General features: G+C 48.3%; 1 protein-coding gene across 3 annotated transcripts in view; it reads left to right on the top strand.

Annotated features, from left to right (window-relative positions):
* Positions 1-8,824, top strand: part of LOC135896445 (tissue alpha-L-fucosidase-like) — a 93,783-nt gene extending 84,959 nt beyond the window's left edge. For all 3 annotated transcript variants that reach the window (XM_065424824.1, XM_065424831.1, XM_065424841.1), the window contains exons 7-8: positions 7,142-7,383; positions 8,047-8,824. In XM_065424824.1, the coding sequence (XP_065280896.1) occupies positions 7,142-7,383; positions 8,047-8,612 (808 nt within the window). In that variant the 3' untranslated portion in view covers positions 8,613-8,824. The remainder of the gene's footprint in view (positions 1-7,141; positions 7,384-8,046) is intronic.
* Positions 8,825-13,519: the final 4,695 nt, after the last annotated feature.

Genomic DNA, 13,519 nt, shown 5'->3' with positions numbered 1-13,519 from the left:
AATCAACACACTAGCAGACGAGTTGACAAAGCACGCAGCGAGGTCTAATGAGACGATGTGTTGGGGTGGTTCATTTGTGCCGTCATGTCACATAAAAAAATATCAACACTTTTTTAACCTACGCCAGAACAACCATGTCAAGACACTAAAGCCAGCCAAAGTAACTACGTTCTTATTTATTTTTTCTACTTTGACTTTTATTCGCCGATAACACATTGAGTCTCTTCAATTTTTTTTTGTTCTCGCTACCCTACCCGCGGGCTGCCAGAGCGAGCCAGAGCGCATATGTTTTTCTCGTATGGCTCCGACCAACGCGCGGTGCACTTCGGTGGGCGTTCGGTTTGCTCTGGCCGAGTGGATTTTCACCTGACAGAGTTTTGGAAGCTTTCTGGCTAGTAGACGAGAAAAAAAAAACAATGGTCGCTCGCGGCATCACTGCGGGGACTCGAAGGATTGCACCGCGTTCCTTGAGCGGAACTTTTCCGGAAAGTCTTGTTTCGCCGGTGTAGGATACTGAGCAATATGCGTATGGTTTTCAGTGGGCCAATCGTCTCATGTTTTCTTCGGTATTAATTCTGTAGCCCCATTAGGTGCCCGATGTAGGCATTCGATTCTGGCCAACATACTTTCCTATGCGTTTTTTTTCCACTTAGGTGCCTCCGCCCCACAGAAAAAAAATACATTGTTGCGGCGCAGCGAATTGTCGCATGGTGAAAGTTCGATTTTGATACTTCTTTTGCGGAAAGTAATGGGCGACGGGACGCTTCAGTTTCCGGATACGTTTATTGTATTATTGCGAAAGCAATTATATGGACACTCCAGGCGCATTCCTGCCATCGCCCTCATGTTTGGTATAAAGTCCAAGGGTGATAAAATCGTGACCACGCGCTGCATGCTGTATGTGCGAGTGAAAGCGTAGGGGGGGAGGTGGAATGGGTGAGCCGACGATGGTGGCTCAGTCTTGTGTGCGCAAAGGAGAAAAGCGGGAAGCAAGCGCGCCGCCTTCCATCGCGCGCAATACATCGGAGGGAGTAGATGGAATGGGGGTGGAATCTAGGATTCTGTGAATCTATGATTGTGCAACATGTTTATTTGCCTTGTTTGACGCATTACATACAGTTACTTTTTCTTACATACATAGACTCATTGGAGACTTATACGTACACTTAAATATCTTGTTGCGATGTTTTGTGTATACATGCAGTGAACTATGTTTCCAGTGACACTTTTTTGTCCTTTATCAAGCCGTATTTTCACATTTGTATATCCCATTGTATCTTTGCATTTCTAATGTACGAGGGCGAGTCAAATGAAAGTGCGCCTACCCTAACCGCGCAATAATGGTTCGGTTCATTATCTGCGAGGCATGCGCGTAGGAGAACGGCATGTCTCATTTACAAAAGTTACACGCAGGTGTGAAGATAAATGTTCTTTAATGCTCTAATACACTGGGTTGAATATGGTTGCGTCACATAATGGACACTTCAAAAGTTGAACAGCTCGGTGTCGCGAAGTTTTTGACAGCTAAACGTGCTTCCGAAACAGAAATTAATCGCCGTATGGCTTCCGTTTACGTTGAACACGGCATTTCATTGACCACTGTGAAGCGTTGGAGCAAACGGTTTAAAGGACGTTGTAAAGACATTCCAAGACCGGGCCAAAACCATCGTGCAATCACCCCCCACACAATTTCAAAGGTTCATGAGCTGATGAAACAAGAACGGAGGATAAGCATCGATGAACTGGCAGACCGTCTGAACATCAGTCACGGTTCGGTTCACGCCTTAATTCATGAGCTTCTCCGTTATCGGCTCTTTGGTGCGCAATGAATCTCAAGATTTTGATCCATAGCGAGAAGACGGAGAAGTTTCGCGCTGCCTTGACTCATCTGATCGGGTATCACAATGAGGATGACGACTTCATGTTTGCAATTGTGATCGGGGACGAACCTTGGTGCCACTACTACGAGCCTGAAACACGACGGCAAAGCTTACAGTGGAAACATTCGAATTTACTACGCCCAAAGAATGCAAAGGCCATCATTTCCGCTGGAAAGGTGCTGTTGACTTTTCTTTCGGTCGTCAGGGTCCATTACTGATAGAATTTGCTAAATCTTGAGAGGCTATCAATTGTTTCCGATATTGTGAAACGCCAGAACGGCAGTGTGTCGCAATCAAGAACGAACAACGTGTAAAATTGACAAATGGGGTCATCTTGTTCCCCGACAATGCCTGTCCCCACGTCGCTTATGTGGTTAATACAAAACTGGCAATGTTCAAGTGGGAAACGCTGCAGCATCCGCCATACAGCTCAGACCTGTCACCTTGCGACTTCTACATTTTGAGGCAACCGAAAAAGCAGCTCAAGGGAACCAGATACAGACTTTTTGATGCAGCAACCCAAGGAGTTTTATAAGACGGGAATCACGCGACTCGTTAGTCAATGGGACAAATGTCTAAATTCTCATGAACACTACTTTTAAAAAAAATACCCCGTTGTTGGCTCACATTCATTTGACTTGCCCTCGTATATCTTGCAGAATTCCTGCTTTTTATACGTGCCCTCTGTTGCGACTGATTTCGGTGCAATTACTCACGATACACGACCGGTGACAGCTGCTTCTGCGAAATACATTAAAACAAATTACAGCGTCATTGAGATTTTTCACTGGCCATTGCATATATACAAGAATGTAAGCACGGTTCTTGAATGACAAAGTTTTATTAACATATTTGTCCTCAACTTGTTCAGTTCATTGCCTTTTAATTTTTCATATCAGTGGCATGCACTGCTTTCCTGGTTTCGAAATGATATAGTTCTAAAGTTCGTGTGATATTTTCTTTACTTAAATAGACAAAAATATGGAAGCATTGATATCAGTTATTTTGGGCAATATTTTTGGCACATACGAGTATATTCTTTTATGAAAAAATACATATTTTATTGTTTTGACTGTGCGTAGCGTTCAAGAATTCGTTTGCAGCATTTTTGGCAATGACAATGCAGTTATTATTCATGGATTTGATCCCTTGACAAATTGTTTAAGAGGAATCCGACGCGGCCTATTAAAATACTTGTAAAACGCAGAAACCCTTTTCTTAGATAATCCTGCTAATCGCTTTTATTGAAATTCGTTGCATTTGAGAGAGAAAGTTAAATCCTAGTTCTTTTGGAAACACAACTTCGATTTAGGGCCTGAATGTTGTTTAAAATATTTTGAAAAATTCGAATGTTTGAAAATATAGAAGCACGACGTTTACAAACTAATAGCTATGCATGAATAACAGACATTGTGGTTCTGTAAACGGCATCTATTATAACAGTCAAAGTGGACAAGTTTGCTATGTCAATTTGTATCTTACGTGAATTGGTTACGTTGTGTACAAGGGTTCTGCACAAGGCGTATTTCCACAATACTACATTTTTTTGAGATTCATGTGTAACATATCCATTTTGTCCGCTGTAGATGTACTATCAGATGCAATTCACAGAATTGTGATATTTTTCATTGTTGAGTCACGGAGTTTTCAACATGATAGTTTCGTTTTCTGAAAATTTTCGATTTGGCCAATTTTTAATAAATAATTGACCACCTAAATAAAAATTTTAAACCAGTAGTCACTAGAATTAAACTTTTTCTTTTAAATGCAACAACAAAATTTCTGGCTACGCCACTGGCCCCATGCATATATATATATATATATATATATATATATATATATATATATATATATATATATATATATATATACATATATATACACACACACACACACACACACACACACACACACACACACACACGGGGCCAGTGGCGTAGCCCCCCCCGAACAAAATTTCTGGCTACGCCACTGTCATGAGTCATATAGTTTATGTGGCAGCCATGTACAACTGGTGTAACTCCGAGAAGAAACGATTAAACGCGCTCATCAGAAAAAGTATAAAAAAGTACTAGGCATTCCGTTACGGGCGAGCACGGCCCTCCTTGTGCAACTAGGAGTGCACAACACATTGGACGAGATAATCGAGGCCCAGGAGTCAGCCCAACTGGCCCGTCTATCCTGTACCCCGGCTGGAAAGAAGATCCTGGCAGTTCTTGGGATCAACCCTATCCTCATGGAAGAGCAAAAATATGAAATTTCAGAAAACCAAAGGAACAACATACGAGTTGCACCGTTTCCCCGTAATGTTCATCTTCAACACAACGTAGGCAGACGCAGGGCAAGAGCCCTCGCCCTCCTCAAGCGTACCAAAGACGATCCCTACTCGGCATGTTTTGTCGACGCAGCCCAATATGGACAGTCGTCTAACTTCGCCATTGCCCTCGTTGATCACAACGGACAGACAGTGAATGCGGCTTCCCTGAAGTGCTCAACACCAACCAGGGCGGAGCAGGTCGCATTTGCTATAGCACTCCTAGACAACAGCAGATCCCAAATCTTCACTGATTCGAGATCGGCGGTCAGGGCTTTCGCTTCAGGATCCATCGCTGAGGAGGCTCACAAGATTCTCAAGAACAAGATAATCTCTCCGCACACCATCACGTGGTTTCCGGCTCACCTCGATCCCTAATCTCAATGACATCGCCCACTCCCAAGAGCGCGCATTAACCCACCGCGCGGGAGCAGGATCGAGCTCAGACTCCGGGGTTTTCGTGTTTCGGGCCACTCTCACTACTTTCAGCGAAATTACTACGCACTATCACCTGGGTAGGAAGACTTATCCTCCCCCTCACAGCAAACTGGCTAGATTTCAGGCGTCCACATTACGCATGCTTCAGACGAAGTGCTATCCAAACCTGGCCCTTTTCCACACGATCACTCCAGAGGATTTCAGCTCTACTTGCCCCGACTGTGGGGCTGTTAGCAAACTCGCACACATGCTCTGGCGATGCCCCTCGTTACAGGGACCCAATCGCATCACAGAACAAGAATGGAGCTCTGCCATACGAAGCTCAGAATATGCACGTCAAACTTGGGCTGTCCAGAGAGTCCACGATGCGGCGGTTAGGCTCGGCCTACCAGTCCCCACGTGGGAGCGGCCCGCAGCTCTGTCCTAGGGCAAAGCTTCTCAGGACCTTGTTATTAGTTATTTGTCTGTCTGTCTGTCCTTACCCACTTCACTCAACGCCAACTAAACTTTCCTCTAGGTGGCGTTAAAGCCACTTAAACTTCGTAAAGTAGCGACACTCTCCTCCTCCGCCTTCACTCCTTCTCGTTTCTCCTCTCTTTAACGCTCCCTCCTCGACCTGTGGCGCCGCCTACACTGCTCGAGCGTAGCAACGGCGCCAACATGCACTCCTCGCCACTCCGTAGACGCTTCTCGAGCAAAAGTGACGCTGATGCACGGCGCGAGGGCCCGCGTGATGCTATTAGGCCAATAGCGACGCGGCGTCTGCCTCGGCCAGAGCGCGCGAGGAGGAGGCGGCATTCTTCAAAGCGTGGCGATACTTTACGAAGTTTGACGTTGCTTTGCCGCGCGCTCTAAAGCCCGCGCCCTCCTCCGTACTTTTTCCGGCGCGCGATTGTCTTCAACCCCAGGCGCCTACCTTCTCCGGCTCTCGCTTCCCTCGCGGCGACACACATAATCTCGCCGTCTTCACAGATGGGTCATGTACGCTTGTGCGTAGAAAACGCCTGATATGGTGCACCTGATCACTCGATTCTTCACGCGTCTGCTTACGGAGCTATCGATAGGTTCCGGAGACCTGCATTTATTGTAGACTGCTGGAACCCATCTTGGAACACCAGGTATAGGCTAGCGCTCCGAAGGCCGGTTTCATCAGTCTGTTTTCATGTACGCTGATGCGTCGTTCCAGGTGTCGACTACGCGAAACAGTCATTGCCCTAATCGAGAAGAGATGCCTGCTTGCCATGATCCCGCTGTTCTAAAGTGACTCGTTGAGAATTTATGACAGCTTTAGAGACGTTGGGTCGTAATTCAACCTTAAAACCTGCAATGTAAGCGAGGATACAGACCACTCTTATAGGACGCAAAGTAAGCGATCACCGTACATCTTTACCGCGGAGATGGTAACAGAAAAGGCGAGAGCTCTCAGGGTCCAGATTTCCCAATAATCTTTAGCGTACTTTGTCATTGGGTTGTGAGCTGACACACCACTCTAATCGCCGAGGTCAGACACGACGTGAAGGCCGATAAGAAAACAACAGGATTGACTAAGGGTCATTCCAAAGCTCTTTTTTCCCTCCTTCGAAGTATGCTTTCAACTTCGTTCGCCGTTACTTTACACCGTTTACAGGGCCGGTATTTTGTAGCGATGCCTTTTTCGATTCTATGCTTTTTCAGGCTTTTCGCTCTTGGCCAGTGGTCAGAGCGACGGTCTGCCCACATTATCAACGGGATCAAGCGACCGTGTGTGGTGGATGATAAGAATAGCATAGAATAAGGCATAAGGCATCGCTACAAGATAGCGGCCCAGGTGCCGTATTTTGTGATGATTATTTTTTTGCGTTAAACTTATTTTTTTTATTCTTCTATCGCATCGAGTTGTCGATCGCGGTGATAACGGCGGTGCGGCGACGAGCCCGCCAGGTTTTGTTCGGGTTTTCTTTTTTTCCTATCTTTTTTCGCAATTGGTCGTTGGCTGCTTCGTTTGCCCTTATAGCCAAGACCGACAACTCCATGCTCTGAGTAACAGCAATATGTGAACTAATTGAGCGCCTGAATTCGCGTATTTACGGTATCTTTGCCATGGCGGCTTTGTCATTAGGTGTGTTTGTTAATATTCTGGGGTACTGCGTGCCTGAACCACGATCTGATTACGAAGCACACCGCGTAGTGGGGCACTCTGGATTAATTTTGACAACCTGGAGCTCTTTATATAGCCTGCATCTAAATATAAGTGCGCGAGCGCTTATGCTTTTGTTTTGTTTTGTTTTGTTTCATTTTGACCCATCAAAATTTTGTCGCCACGGCAGGTATTCGAACCCGTGACCTCATGCTTAGCCGAGCAACGCCATAGCCACTAAGCCACCACGGCTGTTCATGTGGTTAGCGCAGCTACGGCGTCGTCCCACCTTTCAAAAGCAATGAATCACTGGTGCTATGTGCACATAGAACTGCGCTCAATGCGACCTTCACCCCTTTAATGGTCAGTTCTTTACTGCTTATCCGACGGCAGGTACCGGCCTGACGTCATTTGGTCGGACGGCGACTGGGAGGCTCCGGACACTTACTGGAACAGCACGCACTTCCTCGCCTGGCTGTACAACGACAGTCCCGTACGAAACAGCGTAGTCGTCAACGACCGCTGGGGCATCAACACCAGCTGCCAACACGGCGACGTCTACGCCTGCCAGGACCACTACAACCCGGGAAAGCTCGTGCCCCACAAGTGGGAGAACGCCATGCCGCTGTACAAGGGCGAGTGTCGTCCGACGCTTCAGTTTTTGTGGTCCCCCCTCTCTCTCTCTCTCTTCGGTTACACGAGTATAAATTAGATGCCGGCGGTTTAGAAGTGGCTCAGGCTATCTCTTGATACACGAAATAAGTGAAGGTGGACATAAGTAAAATAAGTGGACATACACGACATAAGTGAAAGTAACGCCGCATACAAAGCACATTTCTCACTTTGAGGGCGCACAAGTGGCATTCACCAAATGTGTTGCATTACAAGCTTTGTAACACGCCATATACAAATATAGAAATGGAGTTTCGACGCGAGCAATAATGTAAAGCGCAAGCTTCATGCTGGCAGCACAACAGTAGCTCAGGCAGAGATCAATTTGTGTCTATAGCTTACATTGCGTACACATACGAGCGCTCAAATAACGACAGATAGCTAGAGAAGCTAGGTAGTTCGTGCTCGTGTACCTGTGTTGCTGTCGCTCTGTAAAACGTTTCGCGCCTTCGCACAAGACGCTTCAAAGCCAGTTTATCTTTCACAGTCCGGTCTCATCACTTGACAGACGTATACGCCACATCTCAGCTTCAGTCGCGCCCTTCTCAGTATCTCCTATTCGACTAATGTCACGCGTTTCACAAAGACAACGAAGCGAGCTTCTCCGGCAAACATTTCGCACGCAGGTGACGACGAGAACGCGGGTGGCCTGTGGGGCTACCGCCGGGACGTTCACGTGACACGGTACCTCACCATCGAGGAGCTCATCTACGAGCTTGTGTCCACGGTCAGCTGCAACGGCAACCTGCTCTTCAACATCGGTCCCGCCAGCGACGGCACCATCTCGGCCGCGTTCGAAGAGCGCCTCACGCAGCTCGGCGCCTGGCTCACCGTGAACGGAGAAGCGGTGTACGGTACGCGGCCGTGGAAGCACCAGAAGGACCCGCTGGCGTCCCACGTCTGGTACACGTCCAAGCCCGGAGGCGGCCAGCCACCCGCCGGGCCCACCGTCTACGCCTTCGTACTCAAGTGGCCCAGAGGCAGCAACCTCACGCTCGGCGGCTTGGAGCTGACGGACGAAGCTAACATCACCATGCTCGGAGTTCCCGACCTCCAGCTCTCCGGAGTCGTGTGGAAGAACACCGAGAGCAGAGGGGGAGCAACATCATTGGTGGTCACGTTGCCCCCTCTGACGCCGGACATCCTACCCACGCCGTGGGCTTGGGTGCTCAAGGTAGAAGGAGCGGCATGAACGGTTTCGTCGGCTTATTGGGTCCCCGTTGTGTATGCGTGCGTGCCCAGGCGTGTGTCAATGCATTACCGGTGCATCAATTCACGAATGGCACTCAAACGGGGGCTGCGCGTGGGGACGTTTTAGCGAATGCCTGCTCTAAATGTCTGCGTGAAATGAGTGGTTGAGTGACGTAGTCCTTGACGCTACGTAAAATAAATATGACACGTCTACGCCAATGCATTGTCTACTTAAGCTCACTGATACGGGTACTTGTTTCACTTGCGGGCTATGTATCTGTAGCCCGCGGCGCTCACACTATGGTGAGCAGCGCTCCAAGTATCGCTGGCAATAATGTCTACTCGGCAGTCTGCGATGCATGAAACAACTATGAAAAAACTGTAAAGGGGCGCCTTTTTCGTTATTGATTATGAGGATGACTAGCTAGTCTCACCTGTCACTTATCCTCGCTTTCCCCATCGCGCGAGCACGACGGTTGGTGATCGTAAACGAAGTAATAGCAACGTTTGGACGACAACAGTGTGGTTGCTTCACTGCCTCGGAACTGCCGACAACACCAGCCTATGTATTTAACCGTGTGGCAGTTTCGACAAGTGAAAGCCCGGAGACGTATGCACTAAGCAGAGGCGGTCAAGGTTGCTTGCGCTTGCTCGCTTCTCCGTGTCACAATGTCGTTCTCGGCTGAACGAGAGTTGCAATTACCTTCTTGAAGCCTGGCCATATACAAGCGAAGAGGCGCCTCAACCAAAAAGCCTTTCTCTCCTTTCCGCCGTCTGGAGAGCAAGGGCGAATGTTGCGAAATCGTACGTGAAAGAGCCGCAAATCGAAGAGGCAAAATTAAACGTTGAAATTGAAGCTATATCCTGCCTGTATAGCTGTGGACGGAGCCTGCTTTCGGAATACAAAATATTTTCGAAGAACTCGCGTGACGTCAGCAGCGTACGTCACCACTGCTGCTTAGCATTTTGCGTGCGTTTAGCTCTTTGACGCACAGGGAGGCCTGTAGGGGGAAGGGGAGGGAGGGAGAAAAAGGGATAAGTGACAGCATAAATATACTCGCATCCGTTGTGCCTATAGTTCGAAGACATTATTTATGCGGCACAACACGCGCGCTGAACTTTACCAGTGCATCCACGAATTGGAAAGCCTCCACGCGGCTACTGCGCCGCGTAAAAATAGATCCGCATCGCTTGACCTCGGATTCCGTCGAGGTGCGCTACGGTACAAAACGCCTCTTTTCTCCTTTTTTTCATTCTTTCTTCTTTTTCTCTCCCTCTCTCGCCAGAGATCTATTCGGGTAAGAGAGGCTGTGACCGAGAGGTCGTAGTACCCGAGTTCGCATATCGGCCCTCTTATGGAACCCAAATTGTTTTTCCGGAAAGGAGGCAAAGAGACTAGGCTGTTCTGCCGAAACGTCCATGGTTCAAAAGGCCTCGCGAAGGCTGATTGTGAGGAAGGGGAGGTTTATGGACTAAAATGTGACTGGAGTACCCGCTCCCAGTCTATCTCTCTCTCTCTCTCTCTCTAGCACGCGGTCTCTTTGACGTCAATGATGACGTCAATTACATTGACCCAGTCGAAGGGAGCGGGGTGGGGTCATGTATTTTTTTGTTGCTACTGTTGCTCGACCGTAGCGTTTTGTATCGCTCACTTCGCAAACGCTTGTGCTCCCAAACCGAAGGAGGTAGAAAAGCAACAAACGGGAGGTGACGGCTCGTTGTTTTCACATTACAGGGAGAAGCAAGCTCTCTACGGAACAAAACGACACTCTCTAGCACATTCCCTTCTGCAGGTAGAAACTATAACACCTTTTTGTTTTATGTATAGAGGCTTCAGACCTTAGCACCGCAGACGCAGAAAATATAACGGTAAACATCCTTATGTCCTGGTACTACTTCAGAATCACAATATGTGGTAATGTATCCAAGTCTTGTCAGTTGCAATGGTGAACAACTTTAGTGCGAAGCTTGTCGCTAACAAGCCCTGTCTGCAGCTAAATTTCCCAGGACCACGCGTTAATGTCACGTGATGACGCTGCAATGGCCGGTGTCGCCGTGTAGCTGGCTGGGAGACTATTTGTTGCCACCACGTCCAAAAATGGACGCCATTAAAAATCGCCGTCATCATCATCAACAACAATAATCATTAATGTTTTCATCTAAGGCTATGCGAGAGAGAGAGAGATACAAGCTTTAAATATGCTAGACATGTTAGCATGGCTGATCACCCGGCATGCTACCCCAGGGGCTGGATGATAATTATGAGACACACAATGATCACATAAACACACAGATAACACATACAGTGACCACACACGCACATGAGCAATTGGCGGCGAGGAGTTACGGAGTCGCCATCTATCGGAAGCGCCTCGCTGGCGTAGTATGAGGGATCACGCGGTGCGCTCCTCATAGGTTTTGCTGTCAGCGCTCACTGAAAACACCGCGCGCGAGCTCTCCCGAACATTTCTGTAAGTACTTTCGAAACGAGAGAAGTTGTTTACTGTCTAAATAATAATCCTAGGCAAACTGAAAGCACACAATCGTTTACAGACGCTATCTCTTTACCGAATACGTACAGTGAACGCCACTGCGCGCGGTCGCCGCGATGGAGTCTCCCGAACCGGCTTCTTACCTGAAAGGTAGGTAAACGCTGAGAGCAAATTATGTGAATTATGTTCTTATAGTGTTTGTATAGCTAAATGGAGCGTAATAGAAAGAAGCCTCAATACAGCTATCGCGCAGATTCGCAGCGATCGACTGCGCATCTGCATGCTTGTCCGCGCACTGTTTAGCTTTCTCCGCGCGCGCGTTCCCGCGCCGTGCCATGAGCTTTAGGCCGCAGAATATGAGCATTTGCCAGTATACAAGAAACCATTGATGCGTGGGCGCTATCAGAGCTGTTCAAAAATAATTTCATTGCATAAACTTCGACACCTACTGTGATGTGCCGTCGCGATGATTCAATCTTTTTTATGCGAAGCATATTACGAGGGCTCAACCCAGCTCCTCAGGCGCGGCGGTGTCGCCTTGAAACCACGTGACACCGTGACGTCACGACAGAGGAGAAGTGGCTTTGGCTCAACTCTTGCAAGATGGGCTGGGTGGGAATCGAACCAGGGTCTCCGGAGTGTGAGACGGAGACGCTACCATTGAGCCACGAGTACGATGCTTCAAAGCGGTACAAAAGCGCCTCTAGTGAATGCGGTGTTGCCTTAGAAACGAGCTGTTTCTAAGTCTCAGGCGTGCGTCGCTTGCTCAGGCGCACATTTCGTTGCCGCGCCGAACGCTGCGTTGCTCGACGCTCACCGCGTCCAATGCGGTGCGTCCAAAGCTAAGCAGAGTAACGCATGAGTTGTTTCTTCGTCTAGCCGAACCAAATATAGCCAAGCAACAGCAGTTCACCAAGCTAAACAGTGGTTCAACAACTAAAATAAAGGCTAGTATGCTTCGCATCCTGGGCTTAACCTTACCTAAGCCACAGCCATTTTTTTTTCTTCTAAATTCTTTGACCTTTCCATATTATTTCTCGAGTTGCGTCGCACTGTATGTTTATCTGTGTTCTCAGCGTGCAATTTGCCGCTGCTCCTTTTTTGTAATCCAGTGCATTCATCCATAACACAAGCATGACCATATATACCATGCTTTTTTTAAATGTACTTCTTACCACTGCCTTTCCACTCCACTGAACTTGCCAGTATCTATAGCATTGACAAGTTGATAGACCAAACCGTCATGACATTAGTCGTGCAGCAGACTCGGGCGAGTGTCTCAGTGCGCGTTTTCAGAACATCGCAGACCGGGCGCCGTAGCAGAAATCTTCCTCGCGTCTGTGCTTGCTGCATACCCGAGTTGTAGCTGATGACTGTTTGCCGGTTTTATGTTTCGCAAGCCAAGCTTCACGCAGCTTCTTGTCCTGCGGCTACGTGTGAATAAGGCTGACACCGGCCTCCGTTACCTGCGTCCGGCCCTGCGGCACCGAGCAGTAGCCTACCATGTTGCGCGCCTTCAAAGGCAGCCACTACCTATTGTAGTGCTTTCAAGCGTTGTAAAGGAGACACTCGAAGCGGGAAAATTTCGCCACTAAATGAGGACCGCAGCGTACGAGGGAATTCAAACTCGTTTTCAGCTCGCTTCGGCGCTCCCGAAGCAGCCGACGCGGCCGCTATGTCCACGTGATCCCTCCTAGCACGTCACGCCGACGGTGGCGCCAGCTTTTCCAGTGGTGGAGCTCGAGGCCAATAGAGATGTTTACGAAGGTTTGCTACGGATATAGTGGCACTCGAGAACATCATCGGCGATTCAGTGGCGCGTAACACGCAAGTGATGATTTGCTACGGGCCGAGAATGTGCCGCCGTTCCAAGCTCGAGTCCTCTTGCAGGTGTACATGGCTATAAGCACCTGAAGACTTCGAGCGTCATACCATTTCGCAAGGAATACTATGCTGCCGGTGTCGCGGCATTGCTTTACGTGCTCCTTGGCTGCAACCGTGAACTGTGTCCCGGGAACTTTTGTGGGAGACAGCGCCACACTTTAGCTAGTGCTCCATACACTGTAGATACGGGCACAATACAAAGTGATCATGTGCTCCCCACATTGAAAATACGTTTCAGACAACTGCTGTAGTGCAGCGCTTTCCTCCCACCGTATCCAAAATGACGTGAAAGAGAGAAGAAAAAGGAGGAACAGATTTACCAGAAAATGTATCTCCGGTTAAATGATGCCCTTTAAGGAGCAAAGCGAAAATGAGTTTGGGCGCTGTCATTTCTGTGGGCGCTGTCACCCAGTCTGTCCAAGTGCCACACAGCCCCACACTGCCAAAAATAGAGGCATATAAAGCGTTACACAGTGCACAATGTCCCACATAGTTAAGATATGTCGCACAATCCGGTCTCGTTCGAGTAACG

This window comes from Dermacentor albipictus, chromosome 1 (genome assembly GCF_038994185.2).
Source record: "Dermacentor albipictus isolate Rhodes 1998 colony chromosome 1, USDA_Dalb.pri_finalv2, whole genome shotgun sequence".
Taxonomy (NCBI): Eukaryota; Metazoa; Arthropoda; class Arachnida; order Ixodida; family Ixodidae; genus Dermacentor; species Dermacentor albipictus.
The sequence above is the reverse complement of the archived record's forward strand: the minus strand, read 5'-3'. Positions and strand labels throughout refer to the sequence as shown.